Source organism: Anomalospiza imberbis, chromosome 8 (genome assembly GCF_031753505.1).
Source record: "Anomalospiza imberbis isolate Cuckoo-Finch-1a 21T00152 chromosome 8, ASM3175350v1, whole genome shotgun sequence".
In the NCBI taxonomy this organism is placed as follows: Eukaryota; Metazoa; Chordata; class Aves; order Passeriformes; family Viduidae; genus Anomalospiza; species Anomalospiza imberbis.
In genome coordinates this window covers 5,467,016-5,492,382 of record NC_089688.1, presented here as the reverse complement: position 1 = coordinate 5,492,382, position 25,367 = coordinate 5,467,016, and the positions used below count along the sequence as shown (strand labels likewise).

The following is a 25,367-nucleotide window of genomic DNA, read 5'->3' as shown; positions in this document are numbered from 1 at the left end:
TATAGCTGGTAGCTGGCTTAGTCTAGAAGTCACTACCTAGCTGTAACAGTCAGGGGGAGGGGTGAGGCATGATTTTAGAGTTTTGCTTTTTTGGCAGTGAATTGGGTTTGTGTGTCAAGGTTTGATTGGTAATAGATTACCAATCAAATTACCCAAAGCGGGTTGGCAATTGCCCATGGCAGTAACTGGTGAGTGATCTCTGTCCTTATCTCTCCCCACAGCCTTTGAGCTTTCTGTTGTATTTTCTCTCCCCTGCCCAGCTGAGGAGAGGAGTGACAAAATGGCTTTGATGGACACCTGGTGTCCAGCCTGGGTCAACCCAGCATGTGCAGGGTTTTGGCTTTACCTGAATAGGATTCTTCCATATACTCCTTATGCCTTATTTCAAGCTTGAGAGTGCCACAGAGGTGCATAGCAGGCAAAACTTAACCCATAACTGTAGCCTCATCACTTGGTAGCCAAAACAAAAGGAGAGCAAAGTCCAAACTGCTCATCTTTGATGGGAGTGGCTTGGAAGTATATGGGCAGTATACAGTCTAAGCAAAAAAGCTTCTGCTTCTCCAGTGTGAGCTGACTGAAATCCCATTGGTGAGGCGTGGGGCTCTATTTGCCTTTTTTACAGCCAAGAACAGCCAGCCAAAGATTCGAGCATTGTTCTTTAGATTTTTTTATTCTGCTGTTTAGTTTTCATTAGCAAACTTCCTTTCAAGTGAAATCTTGCTTAGGCTAAACTTGCTAACCATATGTGGAATAGTAATTATAGTTCATCTAGAAGCAAAAATGTATTACCACCACCAGACCTAGTCTGTGCATACATAGTGCAGTGTCACCTACATTACTTCTGGTATTTCCATGTTGTCTGAGCAGCTCTTAGAGAAAACTTGTGTATGTTTATGATGGGATGGAAGCCATTCCTGATGTAACTGGGCAACACTTAGTGTTGAGAAGGGGAACTGGCAAAGCAAGGCAGCCTTTATATTCAGGTCCATGGTTTTGTGGAGGCGTGGAGGATTCTTTTGTTCTCCAGCCTGCCACTCAAGGGTGTAGGTACATATTCCTACTGTAGATGCACACAGTGTCTGGCTCTGTATCAGTCTGTGCAGATCCTCAGCCTTTGACTGGACAAATGGGTGTCGTCTCTACTACAAAATTTTTAGGGAAAGGGAGTTTAGTGAATGGTGCTGTCTCCAAAGCATCTCATACTAAAAGAGTTTGCTTTAACTGTTAGGTAAGGAACAGAGAGTGTTCCCTTTTTGCATTTTGGAGGAACGAAAGAATAAAGTGCCAAACATTATTCCATGCTTTGGGCAATAGTTTGGCAATGTGAACAGACTGAGCCCTTAAATGCATTGTTGTTAATGTTAGTGGCTTAGTGTTTGAGGAGTCTGGATGCAAGTAGTACTTTTGAGTAGCTTTTATTTGTGTCTTAGTTTCTTTTATTTTTAGTATTTTTTTAAAACTGTGGCTTTAGAGTTGTTTGCTATCCAGGTGAAATATATTCCGTGCCAGAGCAACATGTGTACAGATGACTGATATTTCAGTTATCAGTCAGATGTACACTTGGTTACCTTGCTTCATGAATGAGCCTTTCAAACAATTATTCACTTTGAAGCGAATAAAACTGTAAGACCATAGATTATGTGATAATAATGCAGTAGGTTGGGTTTATTAAAAATACAGCTATATGGATATGCAAATTTATTGTTTTATTCAGATTTAAGGGCTCTTTGATATCTTTTTCTTTGTATTTTTATTTTAATCTCCTAATATATTTGAGAAACATTTCTCTTTATATGAGCAAAATGTCTGTAGAGGAGATGGCTGAACCAAAAATGGAATGCTATGGTAGCTACCGAATCCAGCTAAAAACCTGAAATAGCTGGGCTTACAACTGGCAGTGAAATTGCATTGGTAAGCAGGATTATCCATGTATCTACTAATAACATAAAGTAAATGACATCACACACAGCTGAAATCTGTTTCCATCTGTGGAAACTGCCTTTGTTTTGTCTGCTACATTCGTGCAGTGTGCTGGTACTCAGTGTGAAATACAAACCACGCTTTGAAAAATAACACTCGAGCTTTTAAATTTGAAAAGTCATAGAATAATTGGGAACATCCTTAAAGTAGTTGTACAGTTTCTGTAGAAATATCAGAGGATGGATGTGCTTCGAATGTGTAGCAGTAGGTGTTGCTGACAGCTTTGAGCTTTTTGGAGGTGTGGATCCAGAGAGGAAAAGGACGAGAACATGTGGGGCTTTTGTAGCCATCTGTGTGCCCAGGCTGCCTGCTGTTCCTGCTCTAGCTGTTTGTGCCTCAGTCAGCTGCAGTGATCCCTTTTGCCAGTGTACTGATCCATCATGCACAGAGTGCAGGTAAAAGTGAATTTCCTGGCCTTCAGCTACACTCACTGTGGACAAGTTGCCTTTTGGCCTGTAAATTTGCCTGGTAGGCTTAACTAAAGTCAGAGGACTTTGCCTGTGTGAAGAAGATGTGTGTGCCAGAGTTGGCAGCAGCATCATGCCACACTGTCAGGGTCACCTCTGGCTGTAAGGAGATAAAAACATTACGGTACTGGTTCCTATTATTACTGACTAAATGTGCTGCTGTTTTGTTTTAATCCTATCTACCCACTTCTAGTAAACAAACAGAAGTTTATCTAACATTTGCATTTTACAGCAGTATTGAAAACACTATTAAATTATTATATAGTGGTGTATATATAATAAAATAATATTATAAAATAATATAATAATGATATGTTGAGGTGTTGACCACTGCACTCTGTAGTTTTAAAGTGATTTCTTGAGCAATTTTTAAAATAAAAAGTGGTTACTAAAATAGGTATTTTTTAACTCCTGATTTGACTAGTATTGAGTAACAGATTTTTCTAGATGGGAAAAGCTAGGTAGCTTTGTTTTTGTCTTATGCTAGTGTCTTATTTAACTTGATGTCATCTTTAGTTTTATGATTGTCTTACTGTTGCTGTAATAAGTTTTCTGCTTAAGATCAGTTGTTTCTGAAGAAGTGTTCTTAAAATTCTGTTTTGTCCCTGTTCATGTTTATAGCAGTTCAAGAGTGATATGTTGAGAGGATAAATTGCTGTTTAAATTTAAAAATACATTGGTTTTTTTCCTTATAGAAGTGATACTACCTGACAGTGGAGTGGAAAAGTGTAGCTGAAAAATCTGTAAAGTGAAATACTCAAGCTCCCTTTCATATGCTTCAATTCAAGACACATGAGCAGGCTACTAATAGTTACTTAGGTAACTTTGGAGTGCTAGTTTTAGAATTAGGGAGATGTGCATAGATGACCAGTAACTGGTGGAGTTATTATGCATGTCAGACAGTTGGTGGTGGTTATGGTGTTCAGGACCCTCTTCTGTATCTTCTCTTTGAACAAATAATTTCCACCCTTATAAAGTCTGTTTTATGGGTTAAAGGATGAACAAAGGCTTTTCTTATCTCTGATACTTAATGGTTCTAATTTCAGCCAGAACAAGGGAAGGTGAGAGACATTCGAGCTGATGTGTTACTGAACAGTTTTCCACTGGGACAAAAATCAATTAAATTAATTCCCACTTTTCCTCAGTTTCTAAATGTTGCAGTTGCAGAGTTCTAGCAAAAGGAGATGAAATTTTGTAAGTCAGTGTTACCTTAAAATTCTTTTGGAAATAAACTTCTGATAATCTGATAAAAGTAGATGATTGTGATTAACTACTGGTTGGTTCAGAGGCTCTTCAAGTGTGATAGCACTGCCAGTGCTATCTTCTGGTGTGGACAGGCTGCAGGACCAGTTTTACTTGTAGAAGAGCCAGAACAACTGGTTTTACATTATCTCTTAGAAACAGCCTTACAAAACAGTTTGTTGTCTTTGGGGCACACACCCTTTTCTGTTCATGTTCTAGTTCCGTCTATCCTGAAACTTCCTCCAAGGAACATATAACACTGATTTTTTTTTTTTTTTATGCTAGAGAACAGGATTTTTTATATTAAGTTGGCTGCATTGTTCTAATGATGTATTGTCACTGTTTTGTCATATACAGTGTTACAGATCCTGAAGGCTCTTTCTGTTTTCCAATAGGCTGGTGTTTGGGATGCTGTATCCTGCATACTACTCATACAAAGCTGTGAAGACAAAAAATGTGAAGGAATATGTAAGTCTCACTCCTTTTAATTGTTTAATTACACATCTCTGCTGACATAGATCTGTGACATGTTCATTGTGTAATAAATCATATGAAAGCTTGAATTGACTGTCTTACTGTTAGATACAGCACTTGTGTGGACCTAGTGGTAATCCTCTGGTTTTGTCTAGAGGGCTAAAGTTAAGGTATCTCATACTTTACACAGTTTTATGCTGAAACATGTTCAACACACTATGCTGTATATAGATTTTTTAAAGAGTATTTTTAATGTAAACCTTTAAGTCTTGGTTCCATTTCAGCAAAGTACAATAAATAATGCACTGTTAGGCAGAGGGTAGAATGAAAGCTTCCTAATTCTTCCAACACCTCAAGTATAAGTATTGACAAACTGATTCATAATGACCACTAGAAGAGCAGCAGCAGCTTAATATCATTGTATGGAGCTCAGCAGGGGACTCAGAATCTACTTAAAAAGGGGTTAATTCTTGCTAATCTGTTGTTCCTCAAAGAGGAGAAAAAATGTAACCAGGGAAGGAAAATATTTGGTTAAGGTGGTGTGGAGAAAAGAAGCAGAACAGACAGAAGAGAAAGATGGAGAAAAACACAATTGTAGTTGTTGTATAGTTACTTCAGTTTTTTAATTAAGCTGTTAAATTATTTACTTGTCAGTGTGATCAATGATGATAATCATGAGAATGTTAACCAGTTGCAGTCACAAGGAGCATTAGTCACTGAGCTCCTTCCCTGTTTTAAGAGACAGCCTGGCTTGATTTCAGCAGATAACCTGTCCTGAATCTTGGCCTTACCTTGGCTGCCCGACTCGGGGTGGGGTCAGGGCCATCAGTTACTCTTGGCAGCCGTAGCTGTGAGCTAGGGCTGCTGTCTGGTGTGTGATGTCTCCACTTTGTACCTGGTTGTAGTTGTAGACTGTGGTAGCTGTTGTTCCTCCCCTTGAATGTCTTGATTTAGTCTGATCACCCTATAAAGGCCTCAAAGGACATCATATTTGTACTTCTGATTTCTGTGTACAAGCTGATTGGAGCTTATTTGTGAGACAGAGCTGGTGCCTGCCAGAATTAAACTCATGGGGGGAAAAAATCACCAAAACTAAGAGGAGAATTTTCCCTGTCTCATGCTCATATTACTCTGTCAGGAAAGTCAATAATGCAAGGAATTTATAATCTGCTTTTCCTCCCTGCCCCTTCAAAACTGACCCACAGGCTAAGTATGGCATAGCAGTTTCCAACCAAAATAAAGGAAATCACTTTAATTGAAGGGATTACCATTGCCTCTTGCACTATGTTTTCTAGAAAAAGAGAAGTAATATTTTAGAATGCTGAGATTTTTCTCACCTCAGTTGTCCAGTTAGCCATGACCTGTCTTTCTTGGGCATCCTTACACAGGACCCCTGCTAGTAGGACCTGGAATTATAATTTTTCAGTTCTTTTAGTGTGAACCTGTAGTCTTTGAACAGTCCCAGAACTTGCATTCACATACAAAATATCCATGGCACCAAGATGAATAAGAGCCATCTCAGTGACTTTTGCATTAGCAGGGCATGACAGTGACTCATCAGTGAATTATCACTCCATTGCTGGTTGGGCTGACTGTCCAGATAGGTCTTAGGGATGATCCATGGCTGTCATTTTCCCAGCTGGGTCATTTTCTTTCACAGTAAAGGATTTAAATTTAAATGCAGCTTTCCAAATGGCACAGGTCTGCTGCCACTCGCATTATGGCCCAAGCACAACTTCCTTTCCAGGGTTTTGTGTGGCTCAGGAGCCATCTGTGTTTGTTGGTGAATTGTTAAGAGCTTTGTTACAGTAAAATATTTTACTCAGCCACTACTTCCACCACTAAAAACCAAGCAAACAAAAAGAACACACATCTTGACTTGTTGTGTAGGTCATGATGCAGCAAACTGGTCAAAGATTATTTCTGGGAGAAAAAGTGTTGTGCTGATTATGGTAATTTAAAAGACATATGGACTTCAATGCTAAAAATTCGAATCTGTGCCTTTGAGGAGATTTATTTGTTGTTGTAATTAGCCTGGTTTAATGGAGTTGACTAAGATATTTGAGATGTTTTTTCACTGTATTGGACTGAAGTACTTGAAATAAGCATCTGAAATGTAGTTTATAAGTCTGAACAGACCAGTCTTTTCAAATCCTGGCTTCCAAATCCTGACCTGAAAGAATGTGCTTTAGCTAGAGCCAACAAACGTGAGCTTAACACTTGGATGCTAGGAAAAAAAACCCTCAGTGAAACAAATCTGTAATCACTCTTTTAACATGAAAAGTAGAACTCAATCAAAGCTTCTGTTACTTGAAGTAGATGACAGTGTTCTGGGTAGTGTGAAATCTGACCTTCAATTTTTCATGTCCTTTTTTTTTTCTGTTATGAAAACCCTTCTAAGACACTCAGGATCATTTGCCAAGGATACTTGTGGTACCTACTGCATTAGTTGTACTAGAATATGATTTGTGTTTTATAGAATCCGTGCCAAGTCCTCAGCAGGACTCCTGGCAGATCTCATGTGCCCTTCTGCAGGACTTTTTTAACTGTTCCTAGCAGCCCAGGAGAAGTTCCACTTCCACTGTTGTTCTTGATTGGGTAAATAGCTGTTGACTCAAGAAAGAACAGCCTGGATAAATCATTTTGGGGAAAAATACAGTCTTGCACAGCATCTTAGAAATTGCATTGCATTTGCTTAAGTTAATGGGCCAAGGTTGGATTTAATTTTGTTTTCATTCAGGTGTTGACTCAGGTTCATGGAAGGGTCACCAGTCTAAATATCACATGGCTTGTCAGCAGTGACTTCAGCTGTTGTGTACATTTGTCTTCGTTTATTCAAGCCTAAAATATCTAAATCCTCTGAGAGATTGAAGTGAAGAATGTTATCACATGACTGAGTTTCTTTTCAAACTGGAACACAGAAGAGCATTTGAGATAAATGGGTCTCAGGTTCTGACAGAGGAAGTGGTTTTAAGCTATAATGCACATCTATGAAATAGGCAGCAGTGTATCATTAGGTTTTGAGTAGTTATTTAAATCCACTTCAAAACAGATTGTTTTAAAAGTGAAGATTAAATCTGAGCCACATCCTTTGTGGGGAAGTGTGTGTGTGTATATATATCCTCCCTTCGAAAGAGAGTACCATGAATTTAGGGTTCAGACTAGTCTCTGACAGTTGTGGTGGTTTTGTTTTATTATTTTCTGTTTATTTTTTAAATTTATTTTTATTTTGTTTGTTTGTTTTTACATGGTTTTGTGTTGTTGCAGTTTGTTTTTTTTTTTTTTTTCTAGGAATTTAAATAACATGTGGATGTTCAGTTTGTACAAATAACCAGTGGTGGTTTGCAGTGACCCATTTTGGAAATACTTTGCATTTGGCATTTTATAGCTTAGGGAAGACAAAAGCATTGGGAACTATTTCTGTAGTATTCTGAAAGATGTAATCAGCTTAGGCAACTAAATTTGAACAAATGATCAAGAAAAATGAGTGAGTCTCTTAACTGTTATAAAACAAACTATACTATTTTAAGAACATTGTCTGATTTCAAAGCAATGATATATAGTGCAAACGTTAAATAAAAATGTTTATACCTGTAAACCCCATAAGCATTAACATGTGAATTTTTTTATTAACAAGAATTTTGTAGTTCTTGGCATATAAACAGAATTAAAATCTCCATGAAAATGCTTTTTATGTTGCCTTGCCTCAGTGTTAATACCATACCAGTAATCACACACGTGGAACTTAATGTAAAGCTGAATAACACATACTGTGAAATGAAAGCAAGGGCTGCTTCACTAATGCTGCCTTTCGTGTGCATGGTATGCACATAAACTTATATATGAACATATGGTTGAGTGTGGAAGAGAATGAACTATCCTTTAGTGTTATGGTGGCAATTGCTCTTTATACTTACAAAAAAAAAAACAGTTGAGAATTGGTAGACTATCCTATCACTAAAGCTTTGTGGAGACAGAATCAAATCTGTGAAACCAGCCTAGGTGAGGTTGTGACCCTGGTGACACAGCCATTTCACTGAGCTTCTTGCAGCTTCCACCACTTCTACTTGTGAACAGAAATCTTTCAGGATCGTCACCTGGTCGTTTCACCTGAAACCTGGTTTATGAAGACTGAGCTACTGTTGAATGTCTTGCTTTGACAAGTCTGAACACGCTGTACAGTGTACAGTATATTATGTGTAAAGGTGAAATCAAAGCTCTTAGTGAAGATGGTATTTTAATTTCCAGGTTCGCTGGATGATGTACTGGATTGTGTTTGCTCTTTATACAGTGACTGAAACAATAACTGACCTAACAATCTCTTGGTAAGACCCTGCTTTTTATGAGCTCTAAAGGAAACTGTTTTTGTTTCTGATGTTTTTTGATTTGTACTGATTTATTTTGTATAAAGAAGTTGTGCTTGTGGAATAGCCCTTTCTACAGGAAAAGATCTTGGTGCATAGATGAACAGCATCTGTTTTCCAGTTTGCTGTACACTGTCACTTGAAGTAGGGACTTTAACATTTCCAGCTTCACTGTAGAAACTGAACAGGGGAATGGAACTCTTAAAAGGATGGCCTAGAATTTCTCTGTGCAGGAATGTATAATGAAAAGCCAAGTATATTAACTGTTGTAATTTCTTAAATTACAGTAGTCCAGAAATCCATAACTCATTTAATTTTTGTCTAATGTAACCTCTTGTATTTGAAGAATCCTATATGCTAATATAATAGTGTTTTTTTAAAAGATCTCTTCATAATGATTAATTACTGTGCATTTTCTTACTGCAGTTGTTGATTTTGTGCAACCTTTAACTTGTCTGTAGGTTTCCACTGTACTATGAACTGAAGATAGCTTTTGTTATCTGGCTCCTTTCCCCATATACAAGAGGGGCAAGTTTAATCTACAGAAAATTCCTCCACCCACTGCTTTCTTCTAAAGAAAGGGTAAGAAATTACTTCTCAGATTTTTAATGCCTAATATGGAAACACCATATGCTGAAATAAAAGCTGCTGCTAGATACACTATAAAAGCAGAGCAGCTTGTTACTGTCTTGCCTGGCAGCATGAATTTGGACTAGCAAGGCAAGTGCACATGACTGTCCTTGTCTGTGCTTCTGTTTCACTTGCCTGAGCAGACAAGGTCCTGCTTCCTATTGACATGAGAGCTTGGTGTTCCCTGCTCTGCTTGATGCACTCTGAGGAGCCCCTCTGAGCTGAGTGGAAGTGATGCAGCTTGCCTTTCTACTGCAAGCACGTGTACAGTATTCTGCACAGAAATATGAACACAGCTTTACTAAAAGCTGTTCATGTTAACATTTTTTCTTCCTAGCATAAACTAGTAATAACGCTTCTCAGGATGATCGAGATCGATGACTTTTTTTGGTTTGCAAACTGACAAGATAAGAGGAGAGACTTGTTACTGAGTTTTAAGGGTAGACCAGTCTGCAACAGTAAATACCCAAACATAAAAATAGCTAGAAGATGGTTAGCTTTAGTCAAAGTATGACAGGGACACAGCTCTGCTTAGCTCTTTTTCAGCATCCTGTTTGGATGTGTGGAAAGAGCAATTGGCAAAGGTGTGAAGGCAAGCACTGAGAAACCTCACACTACAGAAAATAGCATTCCTAAAGGTCAGTTCATAAGGCTAGGCTTGGCCTTTATTAGGCAAAGCAAGTAGCTGACAAGACTGCTACTGATAGGAACAGTAAGGTCATCTTGACCTTCTGAAGGTTGTGCTATAAACAATTTGCAGCTTTGTAAGGTGAAGGGATACTTCCCTGTAGTCTGCAAGCTGTTGGGAAGTACCTTGCAGACTTTTATCTTCAACCCCAGGCATTACCAGAGCTGCAGATAAATGTCATGACTGTATTGTCCTTGGTGCTTAACTGTTTCAAAGCTGTGGCTTTGGAAGTTCTTTGTAAATCGGCTCTACCTTTCTAGGGGAGCTCCTTGACTTCTTCATGTTAGATGATGTTATTCTTGAAAAGATTCTGTCCAACAAGTTAAGCTTACTCTCTGTAAGGAACTTGTTGCAAAGTTTCTGAGCTGTACAAAAGTGATCTACTTTATCTTCTTGTTTGACCACATATAACCCTTTTTTTAAATGAGAGAATTGTAATGAATGAAATATCTGAATACAAAGATATATCCCATTAAATATTTCTTCTGTCTTCCTTTACTGATGGAAAAATAATACTGTGGAGTAATTTTGCTGTCTTATGAACAACCTTCTAAAATTTAAAATGTTTTTCTTTTAGGAGATTGATGAGTACATTGTCCAAGCCAAAGAAAGAGGCTATGAGACCATGGTGAATTTTGGAAGGCAAGGGTTGAATTTGGCAGCAACTGCTGCAGTGACAGCAGCTGTAAAGGTAAGTTTCTGCTTGCATTAATTGCTTTTGAGTTCGATATAGAACAGTGTGATTGTAGTGAGGATTTACCACTCTTATAGAAAAAAGATAAAATCTGCAAGTCTACTGAAAACCTGGGACACAATTAAAGGCTGGTAGTCCTCTCCTCCTCATACTGTGTTTGTTGGTTTGTTTGTTTAAGATGGCTTGTATTGTTATTTCTTGCATGATCAGATCAGTTTACTCTAATTCAAAAGGTACCATTCAGTTTTCTGTGCAGGCTTTTAATAAAGATGACCATTGTTTCTTTTCTGTCTCTGTTGTGCTTTCTTGTTGATAAACAAACTTTTTAAAGGATTTCTGGCTTTTCTGCTGTTTTTCTCCAATCAACCTGAGGTAATGCCACATATGAATTAAGGCATGAAAGACTACTACCATGGTTAAAGATTCTCTTGACACAATTAACCTGTTTGCAACTTGAGTGAATTATTAAATTAATATACTAAGCATAAGCCTGCCTATTGGTGTTTAGCATACACTTGCTTTGTCATGTGTTTTCCATTAAATTATGGAGTAATCTGTTGTTTTTCCCAGATTACCTTCCTACAAAAAATCACCACCTTCAGTATTTCAGAGAACTCTGGGTGTAGGAAGACAAAATACAAGCTTATATGTAAGATTCTAAGCAATTTGTGCACCACTGAAAGGAATATACTTCAGACAATGTGTCCTACCTGATAGTAATTTAAACCAAAACAAAAAAAAAAGAAAGAGAAAAAGGTGTATGTCCAAGTGAAGTCACAGGTTTAAGGCAATCAGGATTAATTTCTTCCTGGGAATAAATGGAACCATTGTGCTCATAGTAACAGCACTGAAAACCTGAACACTCTCAGTAGATGACAGAAAACAGTGTAGAGATCCCTGGCTGTCTAAGTTGAGTATGTATAGCTGGCATTTAGCTTAAATGTCTGGGTTTCTATGTGAACTTCCTGCATTATAAATAAAAGACATTCCTAAAAACAACATTTTCACATGCTACCCCAAAAAGCTTTGGAAAAGTAGTCATGCATATCTTGTTTGTTCATTTTCTCTTTTTTAAAAGATACGTGTGGGTGGTAGCATTATAACTTTTTGTTTTTAAATATGGTCATAATGAGCCTAAAATACTGAGAAAATGATGAAATTTGATCACTGTAGGGGTTTTATTGTTATTCAAATTCTTAATATTGCCTTGAGACATGAAATAATTTAGAATGTAATAGAGTGCACCTCCAAAGAAATGAAAGTATTCAGAGTGAAAATGGGTTATTTAAATAAACCGAATAAACACAACACACAAACACCCAAAGTGCTCTACTGGGAGAAAAAGTTTAATTGCTAAATGCTAAAAGGCAAATTCTTTGTATTACAAATTTATTACAATAAGAATAAGCACGTGTAAGGATTCTTGTGCTTTGTATGTGTTCCTCATGTTTGGCTATGGTTGGATATTTCCTTGTTAATTTTTAGGGTGTAACAGAAATATTCGAAAATAAGTAACACCGGTATCTCCTCCCACTTTCTTCTGAAATAATGAATAATTTTTCTGAAATGTCTGTGTTTAGATTTCATTGCTATTCAGCTGAGACTGGCAAGATGCCTGCTTTATTTGTTAAAACTCGTTAAACATGCTCATGAATATTTGTACAGAATTAGTTCAGTGCAGATCAGATGCTTGGGAAAAACAACCACCACAATACCAAAGACCTAAAATAGGCATGATTTTTAAACAGTATGAAAGAGGAGACTCACTGAAAAAAATCTTTATTTTGGCATGTTAAGCCTCTTGGGTTTGTCATTCCAAAATGCTGAGCGTGCCTGCTCCATGCAAGCAAATGGACACAGTGCATGTGTTCTTGATTTTGTTCCCTGTTTTTCAAGAGTTGACTGCTGCCTCCAGCAGGTGAAAAGATTATCCCTTCACCAGGAGCTGGTGGAGCATGCTATAGGATTTCAGGAACAGGACTGTAACAGTGGGATCAGTCTTGACGATGGGAAAGAGGGCACACTTTCATCACTAATTTTTTTTTTTTACCCATTTTTTTTAATAGAGCACGCATGCTTATTCTGACATAGCAGATCTCAGATTAGGAGAGGGAGAGAGGCTAAACACGTGTGCAAAATTAAACCTATGTCAAAAGACACTAAAGTGTCCAAGAAAACTGCTTATCCTGACTTTAGGAGGGTGTTAAAAATGGCTTGGAAACTTGCTGAAATATTTTGATATATATCAAATGTGGGAGTGAGTGATTTTCTTCAAGGGTTGTCAGAGGAATAGGGGATTACCATTAAAAGGCTTGTTGGCTCTGTTAGGGAGGTTGGAGCAGCCAGCCAGGTCAGTCTACTGAAATCTGACGTAGATTTAAACCTGCTCCTCTATAGTTAAATTTAAATGTATTTGGCAGGAGTAGTGGCTTAGAGCTTACATTCTCATACTGATGTTTTTAGCTGCTAGTAGTTAGCCACTGTTCATATAAAATGTAGTGTTTCAAAACCTGCTAAATAGCATACATTAGCAAAATAAATTGTGTTAAATTGCCATGTCAGAAAACAAATCTTTATCAAATCCTTATTTCAGGAGATTTAGAGATGAAAGATATTCTGTGATGAATTTTTATGTATTGAAGGAAATTTTTATTAGTAATAGAATCAGAAACAAGATGCCTCAATATCTCAGTAGTATATGGATTTGGGGAAATTATATCCACAACACTTAAGTTCCAGTGATATGTCTCATACTTTGATGCATCTGCTTTTCAGGTCTTCTGAGATGATGGTTACTTCTATGTTACAACTTCTGCCAATCCATGAATTCAGATTTATGGAGCTACTAGTGAAAACTGGTGTCTTTATCACTATGAGCAGGGGGACTGCTACTTAAGCTGTGAAATACTCTGTCTCTCTTTATGAGGTCACACAAATAGTGTTAATTGGTAAAGTGTTGTTGGTGGTGATAATGTGTTTTGAGGGCTGTGTTTTCTGAATGCCTTCTAGTCATCCTGAATCTGCTGCCTTTTTGCTGATTGAGTATTATTCTCCTGGCCTCGCTCACCCTTCCCCTTATCCCCACTCAGGGCATGGCAGAGGAAGGAGGTATCTTGCAGCCAGCTGTGGCACACAGCCAGTATCACTCTGGGGAGCAGCACTGCTTTCATCCTCCTCCCTGCCGGGGCTGCCTGGCATGCTGCAGAGGTCATTCACGGGACAGCAGTCCCTCTCCAGGTTGAGAGGGAGCAGAAGGCATTCCCTGTCAGCTTGGATCGGATCAGGGAGAGAACAGCTGAGAATGTGGGTGCTGCACGCTGCACAGTCCATTGGGAGCTTGTCCAAGGAAGGCAGGCAGCTTCAGACTGTGATCCTGGCCACTGAGGGGTGCCAGTCCCATGTGAACAGCGAAGAGTCCCTGAGGCAGACAATGTGGTGTTTGTTTACAGCAACTTCCCTGCCTTAAGCATGCAGACTGTGAAAGTACGTGCTCAATAACAGAATAGAAAATGGCATTTCATATATGAGGGTCAGCTGACAAGACTGCATACTAACAGCTTACTAGAGGTTGAGTAGTCTTGAAAGGAGACCCTTAAATGGGCTGTATTTATTTCAAAGAATTGATTTAGAAACATATTACGACTTTCATTGGTGTTTCACATTAGTCACTGCTAATGAATGTGGACTCCAAAAAACGTTTAGCATGTTTTAGGAAATGCTATTGAGCAATGAAGAAAAATCATTCTTTAAGACTTGCATTTTGTTTAAGACAACACACAGACTTCACAGTTCATCTCTCTTCAGTGTGTGCCTACACAGAAATTTCAGTGCTGAAGTTATGTGATTTATTTTCTTTTTCCCTGGTATTGTAAATGTAAATGTATGTCTCAATATTTTGTGCTGTAATTTAGTTACCAGCCTCTGGGCTGAGTGCAGCCTGATGTGTTCCTTCCTTACTGGCAGGGACTGTTGATGTAATGGGCCACCCGTGGTAGCTGCTCTGCCATCTTCTGAGCAGCATCTTGGGGTGTGTGTATCTGGGGAGAGGTGATGGCTGCTGCCATGGGAGTGGAAGCAGGAGATCCTCTTCAGCTCCACCTACAATTCAATTGCTCTGCTCTCAGTTTTTAGGGCAAATATGTTGCTTTCAAGCCGTAACTCTTTGACCTTTCAAACAAAATAGTAAAGCTCTTAAAGCATTATTCTAAATGTGAATGTTACTCTCACATTTCCTGCTGTAAAGGGTATTTAATCTCACATTTCCTGCAGTAGGAAGGAATTAAATATTTTTCAGCCAGACTTCGATCCTGAGCTGATAGTAATCCAGATCTACACAGAATACTTTGTTTCAGCAACAAGCAATTAATTGCTGCTTTTGGGCATGGGGGTGGAAGAATCTTCTTAAGTCTTAAATGCAGTGTGAGCACAGTGCTATGCACACTCCCACAGAACACCTTGAAATTTGTCCTTCATTCTATGCAGTGGAGTTAAAGTAGAAATCAATCTTGATTTGGCTAGACTGAATGTTCCCAGGGGTGGGATAGAGACTGGGGGCCCTGTGGGGAGTAGCTGCATAGGATTAGTTTAATGTGGGATGGGGACTGTCCAGCACAGCACTGATTGTGCAGCTCCCATTCCTACTGTGACTCTTGGGCATGCGTGCTGCATCTTTATTTGTGTATATATCCTTTCAAAGTTCTCAATGTTTTCTGTGTGTAACTTGAGTAAAACTTTCCATCTTGGCAGGTAGTTTTGGAATGAAGGGCCCATTGTATAAATCCCTTACGTCCTCCCTGAATGAGGCAGTGCTCCACAGGAGCTCCAGCTCAACCGTGCAGTTTGGTTAAGGGCACAATGTTATTTTATGGCACATACTTGACTTTTTTTCCCCTTTGAAAAACAAAATTCTGTACCCAAAAGCTGCACTGGAAAATAGGGCTGAATGTTCCTGGCTTGGATCTAGTCCTCTATCTACAGTGGAATAAGAAATATAGGCTTGTAATGTGAATTCTTAGTATGTTAGTTGTTATAATCTTAATTGCATTATTCTATACAATTTCCAAATGTCTTTTTGTAGTATATCACGTGATGAATGAACTTGCTGAACAACTGTTAAACAACTGCATCTTTCTGTACTTCTGCTGCTGGCCAAAACCAGCTTCTGTCACTGTTTTAAGTAGACCCTGTTCACACTTGGTGGGTGGAATTGTGTTGAATTTGTATGGATTCTGCTGAGAACCAACTAGGTCCATTTTTCATATTCACCAGCATTCAGTGACTGAGACTTGAGTCCTGTTCAACCTCTTTAAGCATTGGACACAGGCTGATGAACAGTCTTGTATGTTATGGAAGACTAATATATATACTGTAAGCTGTTACTTGTCAAAAGGAGCAGTTCTTTCTCCAGTTCTTTTCTCCATGTCCTAGCAGCTGATAAAATTCTCAGGCATAGCTGGTTCCTGATGTAGTTTAATTGAAATGCTTTTCAGTGCAAAAAGTGGAGTAGTGGAAGGGCAGGATTTTTCCTGCCTTAGGAGGAACTTTACGAGACCTGCCTCAAATGAGCCATTTTGGGGAATAAATTTGACTTCAGGATTTCTACAGTCTTTAATACAGACACTGTGCAGTGTTCATAGTGCATTTTAACTCAAAGGCAAGCTGTACTTTTTGAGAACCGAGTCATCCTACAAGTATGTAGGAAGAGATAGAAAAGTTAAGGCTTCTACTTCTCTCACAAGAAACCTTTTCTTTGTTATTGTTTGGTGACAATGTATGAATGATGGGGTGAGAATTATCATAGGTTTGTTGTGCTTCAGTAGCACACTGTCCACTGTCTTAATTTTATATGCTGTACTAATAACTAGTCATTGGAAAATTAATATTAGGTTTCAGCCACTTTTCCCCCTGCCCTTTGGTACCCACACAAACTTAAGGAGCTTTAATTCAACTGTCTCTTCACTTTACATGGCTATTTTTATCATGGAATAATTCAGTGTGCTGGTGTACCAATTGCAAACAGTTGTTGTCAGGAGAGTGGGAACAAATGGCTGTGGCCAGCAGTACCAGAATTGCCTTCTGCTGGTACTGTTGCAGAGAAAGGTGTATGGAATTGTAGCCAGGTTTCTGCTCCTGCTAGCTAACATGCTGGTCAAACGAAGAATTTTCCTTAAAAGCTTCATTTGTAAGAATGAAGCAAACTCTTTAACACTTGCTTGAAGTGGAATTCATGCATGGGCTTGTCAGCCTTTCCCTGAAATGGTTATGTTTTGCCTTATGCTGGAGAGGGAAGAACTAAATGTTTTTTTAACATGACTTCGAGTACTTGTTCTCATGGTCTTATTCTTTTAGTTTCTTATGCAATAAATTAAAGATTAATGGTTTAATAATAACATCATCTGATGTAAGATGAAAGAGCTGCTGGATGACCTTTCTTTCCAACAGGGAAATTTCCATATGTTCCATATGGACAAAAAGTGAAGACAATTGGAGAAGGAATACTTAATGTTCATATGTGATTAACTATTCTCCTGTGTAGCATTAGATTTTGGGTTGGTATTTTGTCAGTAAAGCTATATTAGTAAGAGGACCTGCTAGCCTGGAGTCCATGCAGGACCTCTTTGGTTTGTGGTTTCAAGTTTCTGTCAACTGGAGCTGCTTCTATAGTGCTGCCAGTTTCTCAGTTATTTGAGTTAATGTTACAGAGTGTATTTTTAACACTTTTCTCCTTAACCTTATTCAAATTTGTCGAGGATAAAATAAAAAATGGCAGAAAACTATCTTCAGCCATACTCTTTAAAGTAGAAGTGTTGCTGTCATGCTATCTTGAACTACCATGTTTGAAGTAAACATTTCTGATGTCTGTTTCTTTTAAACACTTACCCTCGCCCAAGAAGTCTTTATTTGCTCAGGTGAAAGGAGTGAAATGCAGCATTTGTAATTGAGCTGCCAGCTTGTGTAACTTTGTCATCTGGGAGCAATGTACAGTTAAGAGTGGGTAAAAGCAATCCCTAAATCAAATGTAAAGCAACTGCATGTGTATGTTCAATGTGTTTTGTTGTGCAGCAAGGAAGCATGGGCTTAAACATCTTAACCCCAGCTGAGCAGCAAAGTTAAACCTCTGCCTGGTTTCCAAAGATACTGTTGTTATATTTCAGAGCCAAGGTGCAATAACTGAGAAACTGAGAAGTTTCAGTATGCATGATTTGACTACTATACAAGGAGATGAGCCTGTTGGACAGAGACCTTATCAGACATTGCCAGAAGCTAAAAAGAAAACCAGAGCCTCTACAAGTGAATCTTCAGGTATGTATCTTCTTTTCTTCCCAACCTAAAAGAACAATTCACCCAAAGCAAAAGTGGAATAGCAGAAATACATTCACCCCATTTCTTAATGGAAAAGGCCTCAAGAATTCCAGTACACTTAAACAGGCTACACTTAAGCAAAGTAAATTATGACAGTTAAGAAATCCTTCCTGAATTACTTTCTTCTCACAGCCATTCTCAGTGTAATCATTCTATATTCATTACTCCTGTCCTTGCCAATTGGCAACAAGAATTTATTGCCAAAGTAAAACGTAATTGGAAGTCAAATGTTATGTGATTAAGTGGTGTTTCTGTGATAAATGTACAAGAAGCTAAACATGAAAGCATATGGAATCTCAGAAAATAGAAGAGGAAGTTAATAGATATTAATTCACCAGGTTTGTAGTAATAGATCAAAATGTAAAATTGTATATGGTGATAGGAGTAATAAAGGCGTCAAGTTTTCATAATGGACTGCTGCCCGTCAGCACTTAGAAGATGGGGACCAATATATGGTTTTGTTCAGAGATACTATTATTCCATTATTATATTACTGTTGTAATATAATATGTACTGTTATTGTCATCCTCACTTTGCTCTTGAGCTTGTGATGCTTAAAGGAAGGTTTTGCTGGAAGTCTGGTAACTATACCTTATTTAAATGGCAAGGCTACGATGAAAAGCAGCTGATACTTCTCACAAAAGAAGTAGATCTGGGCTATTTCTTTTCACCTAAGCCTGTCATTCCTTCTCATCCCTCCATTTTGGGGAAGAGTAGTGTTTGTGGGGTCCAAGGAATTCCATGAATAGTGTGGTAGCCCATGATGGTTGTAAGGAGTAGACGGCCAGCTGAAGGGACCTAAGCTGAATTGCACATTGTTTCCAGAAGGTATCCTGTGCAGGGTAGTGTGAACTGGAGCTTCTGGCTGGAGAGAAGGCCAAGAATTCGTGAAGAGCTGCACTGGAGATGATGTCACTGCAACTGTTGTGCAGGGTCTGTTCCTCAGTAAGAGAGCATTACTTCCTATGTGAAACAGCTTGAAAATGCTCTAAATTTAATGTTTTTAAAAATTGCTTCAGTTTATACTATATAAATAATCACTGATTGTGAGATTCAATCTCAAATGAAAAAAAGCTTTCTTACAGCTAGTTGAACTTAATTAATTGTTTCAGCTCCTGGTCTGATATCTAGCATACACCTCTCATGTTGTCTTTGAATTTTCTGCAGCATTAGGAACTTAAAAAAGATCAAAAGTACACATAGATTTAGGAACACTGCGTAGCAAAATTCTGCTGTGCTTAGCAGGATCTTATTTTTTGTAGTCTGAGCTGGGAGTTCTCTGCAGATTGGTTGAAAAGGCCTTGTTGTAGGACATGGATCATAGGGTGGTGCTGAGCTGGCAGTGTGCTTGCTGTGAAGAAGGATGTGATGCTGATGCATCACGTGTTAGAAACAGAGGTAAGGAAGTTTTGGTGTCACTGCAAACACAGCTAGTCTGAAACAGAGAAACAGATGTCATTGAAATATTGTGTTGAAAAAGATGAGTTGAACTCATCTGTACTGGAAGCAGAGATGGGTTGCCTCTAAAATGGCAGAAGAGAATGACAGAATGTCTGCCTCAAGTAGCTGTTGAATAGATTATGTGATTCTAATTTCTAGGGAAAAAACATTGAGGAAAAAAAATAGCTAAGCCTAAATAAAACATTGGCTTAAGGTGAAATGTACACAGGTCATTAATAAAGTTTGGTTTGGAGTCCAAAAGGTGTTTCTGAGTGTTACAGCCTGTAGATTCTGGGATAAAAGGAGAGTTTGGCAGAGGAAGGAACCAAACTGGGTTTGGGAGCTTTGTGATGGGGATTCGGGGCTGTTGGACCCCAAGGACCTTTTCGAGGTATGTTTTTAAGCAGTTTGTGCCCTCTAGTGAGAGTCTTAGGTAATAATCTTGGTCCTGGTTTTCAGGATGATAACAACCCTTATCAGTACTTGGGTGTGTTACCGACCTGAAAGGAGCTTTGGTATTAAAAATGCAGGAGGATGAGAGTATGAAGAAAGATGCTATGAATGAGAGTCATGGAATGTTTGTATTGGAAGGGACCTTTAAAGGTTTATTTAAGTGTAACCTCCCTCTCATGTGGATTGTATCCAGAAATCTTAAGTACTTGTTAAGATGACCACTAAGGTTTTTGTAGTTCAGTGTAAAGCAGAAGATGTCAGCAGACTTGTGGTTTCAGTTTTGACAACTGAAGGATCATTGCATTACAAACCCGTGGAACCAAGTGGCAGGATTAGAAGCACCAAACTCGTGGCAGAGTCAATGTTTCTGTTTTGAAATGAGCACAGTGTTTAAAAGGATAAATCATGTGTGGTAGATGAAAATCATGGCTTTCTTAGAAATCAAAAAGTTACAGGTACTTTTTTTTAATATTTTTTTAAAGGTTACAAAACTCCACTGGAAAAAAATCCTGGAGACGATAAAACAGATGAAGAGATGGAGGGGACACATTCAGAGGATGAAATGTTTGCTCAGAGAGGCCTTCGAAGAACTCAGAGTATGAAATCTGTGAAAACGATTAAAGGCCGTAAAGAGGCAAGTATAATCCTGGTTAATTGAGTTTGTTTTCTCTGTGTATACTGGCATTTTTCATGGTGCAGAAATTTATTTTTATTTTTAATCTTGGAGAGGTTGTCAACTGGGTTCTAGAATGCTAAATGGGGAAGGAAGTATGTGATAACAGTATCTAAGTTTGGAGCTTTTGTAGTTTGGAGTGTTGAGGGGAAATACATGAATGAAATAAACTAAGCAAGGAGCAAGGGAGAGGAGATGAAACAGACTCTGTGCTTGTAATGCTAATTCTGGCACCACCAAGCCCAGTTTCAGGAACTGCTCACCTTGGAAGGGTTATGGATAGCAATACTACCATCTGCATGTTGTGCACACTTAAACATCTCCTGTTTAATAGATAAAGAATATTCAGAATTTTTTAGTTCCCATAGACACACAACCTGACTCTCTGTGATGTACTACGTGAACATCCTAGTTAGCATTCAATGCACTTTATATGTGCATGCATCACAAAATTTAAAGATACTTCAGGACAAATCACTGTGGAGTCTCATAAAAGCTTTTGGGTCATTCCAGGAAAACAGATGATACTTATCATTCTTGCCCAATTCTGTTGAAACTTCATCTTACTTAGTCATAGGTAGATTATCTTAGTGAAACTGGGATGTCCAAAGCACACTGAAAGACATTTGCAAAATACGATTAGTGGGCAGGTGAGCCATATTTCTGCTTGGTGTGACTCACCTCTTTGTTATAATCTTATTTTTTCCCCTCAGATACGATATGGATCACTGAAATATAGAGTAAAGAAGAGACCCGCTGTGTACTTTTAAGTGTACTGCACCATGCCTGCAAGAGAAACTGCTGTACTGTAACTTGAATTCAAGTGTTAAAGACCTGTGTACAATTCCTAAAATGAGTCTGTATGAACAGATATGGTAGGACTTGTTTTTGTGAGCCTAAGTGATCAGATAAAGTATTACTGTGTTTTTCTATAATTGTTTAGATTTAAATCTGGACAAGTTACAGCATGAATTTCAGCACTCCTTAAATAGGAGTTAAAGGAGGAATAGGAAATACTCTTTTGCCAGAGGTAATTTCAACAGATTGAAATAATTACAACTCCAGCTGAATTAGCAGAAGACGTAAGTATCTAGAGCTTGTGAAAATTGAACCATCGTGTCCCCAAGTTTACACTGAAAGATAGATATACTTGAAATATTTTTCTGAACTACAATTGCTGAAAAGGCCTTTGTGTAATTTTTAAATGTACAGTTTAAAGGACAGTGGATGATGGTGGGAAAGAAAAAGGAAAGATGAGGTAGGTAGGATACATCCTTAACATCATCATCTTGCATCACATCGCCAAGCTTAGCAAACGGGGGGTACATATAGCACTTTATGCAAAACTGTAGAGTTTTGCACACTCCTAATGATTTACAACTGCACATGTCATTTTAGTGACTTGCTAGATAGGTTTGAGTTACATTTTGAATGCCAGCAATTCTTGTATTTTATGATCTTTTTAAAATTTATCTTGATTCCTTACGTACACTTAGGATGCTGTAGATACTTGCTACTAACAATATTATCAGGTGCCTTTCTATGTATTATAGGGCTGTGTGGGTTTTGTCTGTGTGTATGTTTTTTTGGGGGGGTTTTGGGGTTTTTTGTTTGTGGGATTTTTTTGTTTGTGTCTGTCTTCCTCCATCTGAAGAGATGTAACATGATTTAAGTCAGTTTTTGGTTAAAATTGTGGTAAGTAAAACTTGTAGCAATTCCAGTGATACGCCTCAGGGATCTGACCAGCCCATGAGCTGTGTGTTAAGGTCATGCTGCCATAAAGGTATGTATGATAGGTTAGTCAGGCCCTGGTTTAGTTTTGCTCTACATTGCTTTAAGAACAAATATATTTATATATATATGTGCTTCAGAACATGTATGAGTGTATATTTCATACCATTTGTGGATTCTAAAATGGCCTGTGTAGTACTTTCTTTTATTGCTGAAATTATTACTAATATATTTGCATATAAATAGCTTCTTCTAAAAGTCTAGTTGATTTAGTCAGTCATTTTATAACCTAGAGTCCCATGGCATATCTGCACAGAGATTAATTTTGAAATGTCTTTCAATGCAGTGACTTGTCAAAATTACTTTTTCAGTCACCTTTGGTACTATTTTCTGCTGTTTTGAGAATTAGGCTGATTTTAGTTTGCTGTGTGATTGTATTTCTACTGTGGATTCAGGGAGAAACCACCCACTTTTTGCAGATAGTATTTTACTTTGTATCTTTGGGACAGACCTTGTTACTTCCCTCAAAGAGGAAATGGCATGGATTCCTCTTATCCTTGGATCTCTGACTTTAGTCTTTAGACCTTTCCCCAGGTATTGACAGTCATCTGCAAGTCTACAGCAGAGATTTTAAATATATTCCTGAGGCTTGGGCCTGCTGCAGTTCTTTTTCTGTTACAGCCATAGCAATTCACTGCTGGTAGGCCCTTGATGGTCTGCAGCATAGACTGGCATTCAGAGTAGTCTTCTGCACACTTCAGCCAGGGTTTGAATTCTGTGGGTACAAACGCAGCTGCTCCGTGTTGGTGTTGTTCCTCCCTGGCTGTGGGAAGTGTCTGCAAGCCCTGTGCAAAGCTGTGCTCAAATGCAACAGCACTTCCAGCATCTCTGAGGAACCTCAGTGCTTCAGTGAGACGTCCCAACAGGCCATGTGTGATTAAAAGGCTAAAACCTGTAATACTTAACCCAGAAACACACTTTGATACCAGAAGACAGGAAGGCTGCTCTCTCCCAAATGAGTACAGTGCAAAAATCCCATCCCCCAACCAAAACTGTACCTTGTTATCCAGCTTTTCTAAGGAGCTGTGGGCAAGGAGTGATCGCAAAAGCAACCTCCCCTGGAGTGTGGGACTTCTGGCCCAGGAATGTTTGTGCTTCTGCTCTGTTTCCCTGAGGCTTGTCTGTGTGTTAAGGTGTAGAAGACACTAAGGAACCCTAAGCTCTTGTATTTGCATCTGACCCCTCTCTGAACAGTAGACTAAGCTGGGCCTGGGATGGAATCTCTAACTCTTCATGTACAGTTGAGCACTTGCTGACACATTTTGCTGTAATTAGTCATGCTTGTTTTACCAGCAAGCATAGCAAAAAAAAAAAAAAAAAAAAGATCATCTTTGTACAAATCATAATCCTGCATGAAATAGAGTACACAATTTTTTTCAGAATTACAGTTCCTGTTACAGGTTCATGTAGGTCCTGTTTTGGGGATTGTGTTTTTAACACATTTCTAGGGCTAGAAATCATTGAAGTGTTTCAGGCTCTACCACACTCCTGTCAGGAAGTTGCTCTATGTGTCTCTATGTACCTGAGGCTGTAACTTCTGGCAGACTTAACTTTGCTAACTCAGTAGTGATAAAGGCTAAATAAATCCTCCTCTTTCTGGAACTTGCATGGAATTGGGAAAGCTGGCAGTATTATTTATATTCATTACTGTTTGCATATAAATGTACTTCTGTTCTTTCAGGCAACTGTCTTACATGATCAAACCTTCAATGTTTTCCTAGCTGTTTTCTTCAGTCTAATAGCCAACTATAAAAATATTTTCTTGCCAGCCTGATTTTGATCTTTGAATTCATCCTCAAACTGGTTCACTGGATTATCTTCATTTTTTCTTCTTCATTGTTAGGTGATGCTTGTCAGGGCACAATGACATGATTAGCTTTCATCCCAGTGATACATAGTTCTCTCTCTTTGTTGAATTCCGTTTAGTTTGGGTTTGAAACAGTTCAGTCTTTTGACTTTTGAAACACTACAGTCTTTTAACTTGGGTTACAGGGAGTTTTCAAACTTTTCTTGCCTTAGCAACTGCAGAAGTTATCTGTCTAGCTCTTGCCAGTGAACTTCTTGAAAAAAAATGTTAAAAATTGATGTTTAACATTCTTTTTGGATTCAGAATGTAAAATGTAGTTCATGTCAAATTATCTAATCTTCTGCACAAAGCGTTTCCTGAGAACTGACTGACTGCCACCAACAGGACTGCTAATTTGACTGTAGTAAACAAAGACTTGGGGTTTAAAAGGGGTTTAAAAGAGAATATGTACTTCTGTTCATATCAAGGTTTCAAGCCTTTCCAAAATATATCTGAACTGACTCAGCTTTCTTAGCAAGAGCCTACTGTACTTATTAAAATACCCAGTCTGAGATGAGGATTAAATTGGTGGCCTCAGCTGCAAATGAGCTCAGGCTGGACTTTGATTGCAATGTAATTGCCAATATTGCTAATTCCTTTGGTATGTGAAAGTAACCAAAGAATATCCAATGTACATTTTGCGAACTATAATGAATTTTAAAATACAAGATAACTTGGTAAAAGAGAATGGTGAAGAAAATGCTGGACACAATTCAACATGCTGTTCATGACAAAAATGTGTTTTATTTTTGGTGTTGCTTTTATTAATGGGAAGTTGGTATTTTTAAGTACTTTTTCTACAAAAATGTATGTGCAAAGGCAATACTTTAACATTTTTCAAGAACTTGTATTTTTAAATGCTACAAACAAGAGAATATAAATTTGGACTGAAGGTAGTAGCTTTAAAAAGATGCAATGTAAGCTTTAATTTTTATATTGTAATAATAACTTGCTGTCAACTTGTTTACATATTTGTAGGATGGAAACTTCATTATGCATTGACTTATCTTGATGCTATCTTTAATAAATGCTGCTTTGAGCAAGATGCAGTGGATATTTTATTACCTGAATTACTATATATATATTACTATTATAATTACTACTAATATTACTATGATATATATTACTATTATAATTACTTACTATAATGGTTCAAGCACAAAAGCAACCTATCTGAACTTTGGAGAGACTCTTAAAACTCTTTAAAGTATGACTAAACTGCCCTTGAGGTTCTGCCATGAAGTCTGAAGCTGGTTTAGGCTG

At 38.2% G+C, this 25,367-nt stretch overlaps 1 protein-coding gene across 4 annotated transcripts in view; it reads left to right on the top strand.

The window, feature by feature from the left end:
- Positions 1-25,149, top strand: part of REEP3 (receptor accessory protein 3) — a 54,672-nt gene extending 29,523 nt beyond the window's left edge. For all 4 annotated transcript variants that reach the window (XM_068197085.1, XM_068197084.1, XM_068197083.1 and 1 more), the window contains exons 2-8: positions 4,085-4,157; positions 8,412-8,488; positions 8,989-9,109; positions 10,423-10,536; positions 17,694-17,841; positions 20,277-20,428; positions 21,181-25,149. In XM_068197085.1, coding sequence (XP_068053186.1) covers positions 4,098-4,157; positions 8,412-8,488; positions 8,989-9,109; positions 10,423-10,536; positions 17,694-17,841; positions 20,277-20,428; positions 21,181-21,237 — 729 coding nt within the window. In that variant the 5' untranslated portion in view covers positions 4,085-4,097 and the 3' untranslated portion in view covers positions 21,238-25,149. The remainder of the gene's footprint in view (positions 1-4,084; positions 4,158-8,411; positions 8,489-8,988; positions 9,110-10,422; positions 10,537-17,693; positions 17,842-20,276; positions 20,429-21,180) is intronic.
- Positions 25,150-25,367: the final 218 nt, after the last annotated feature.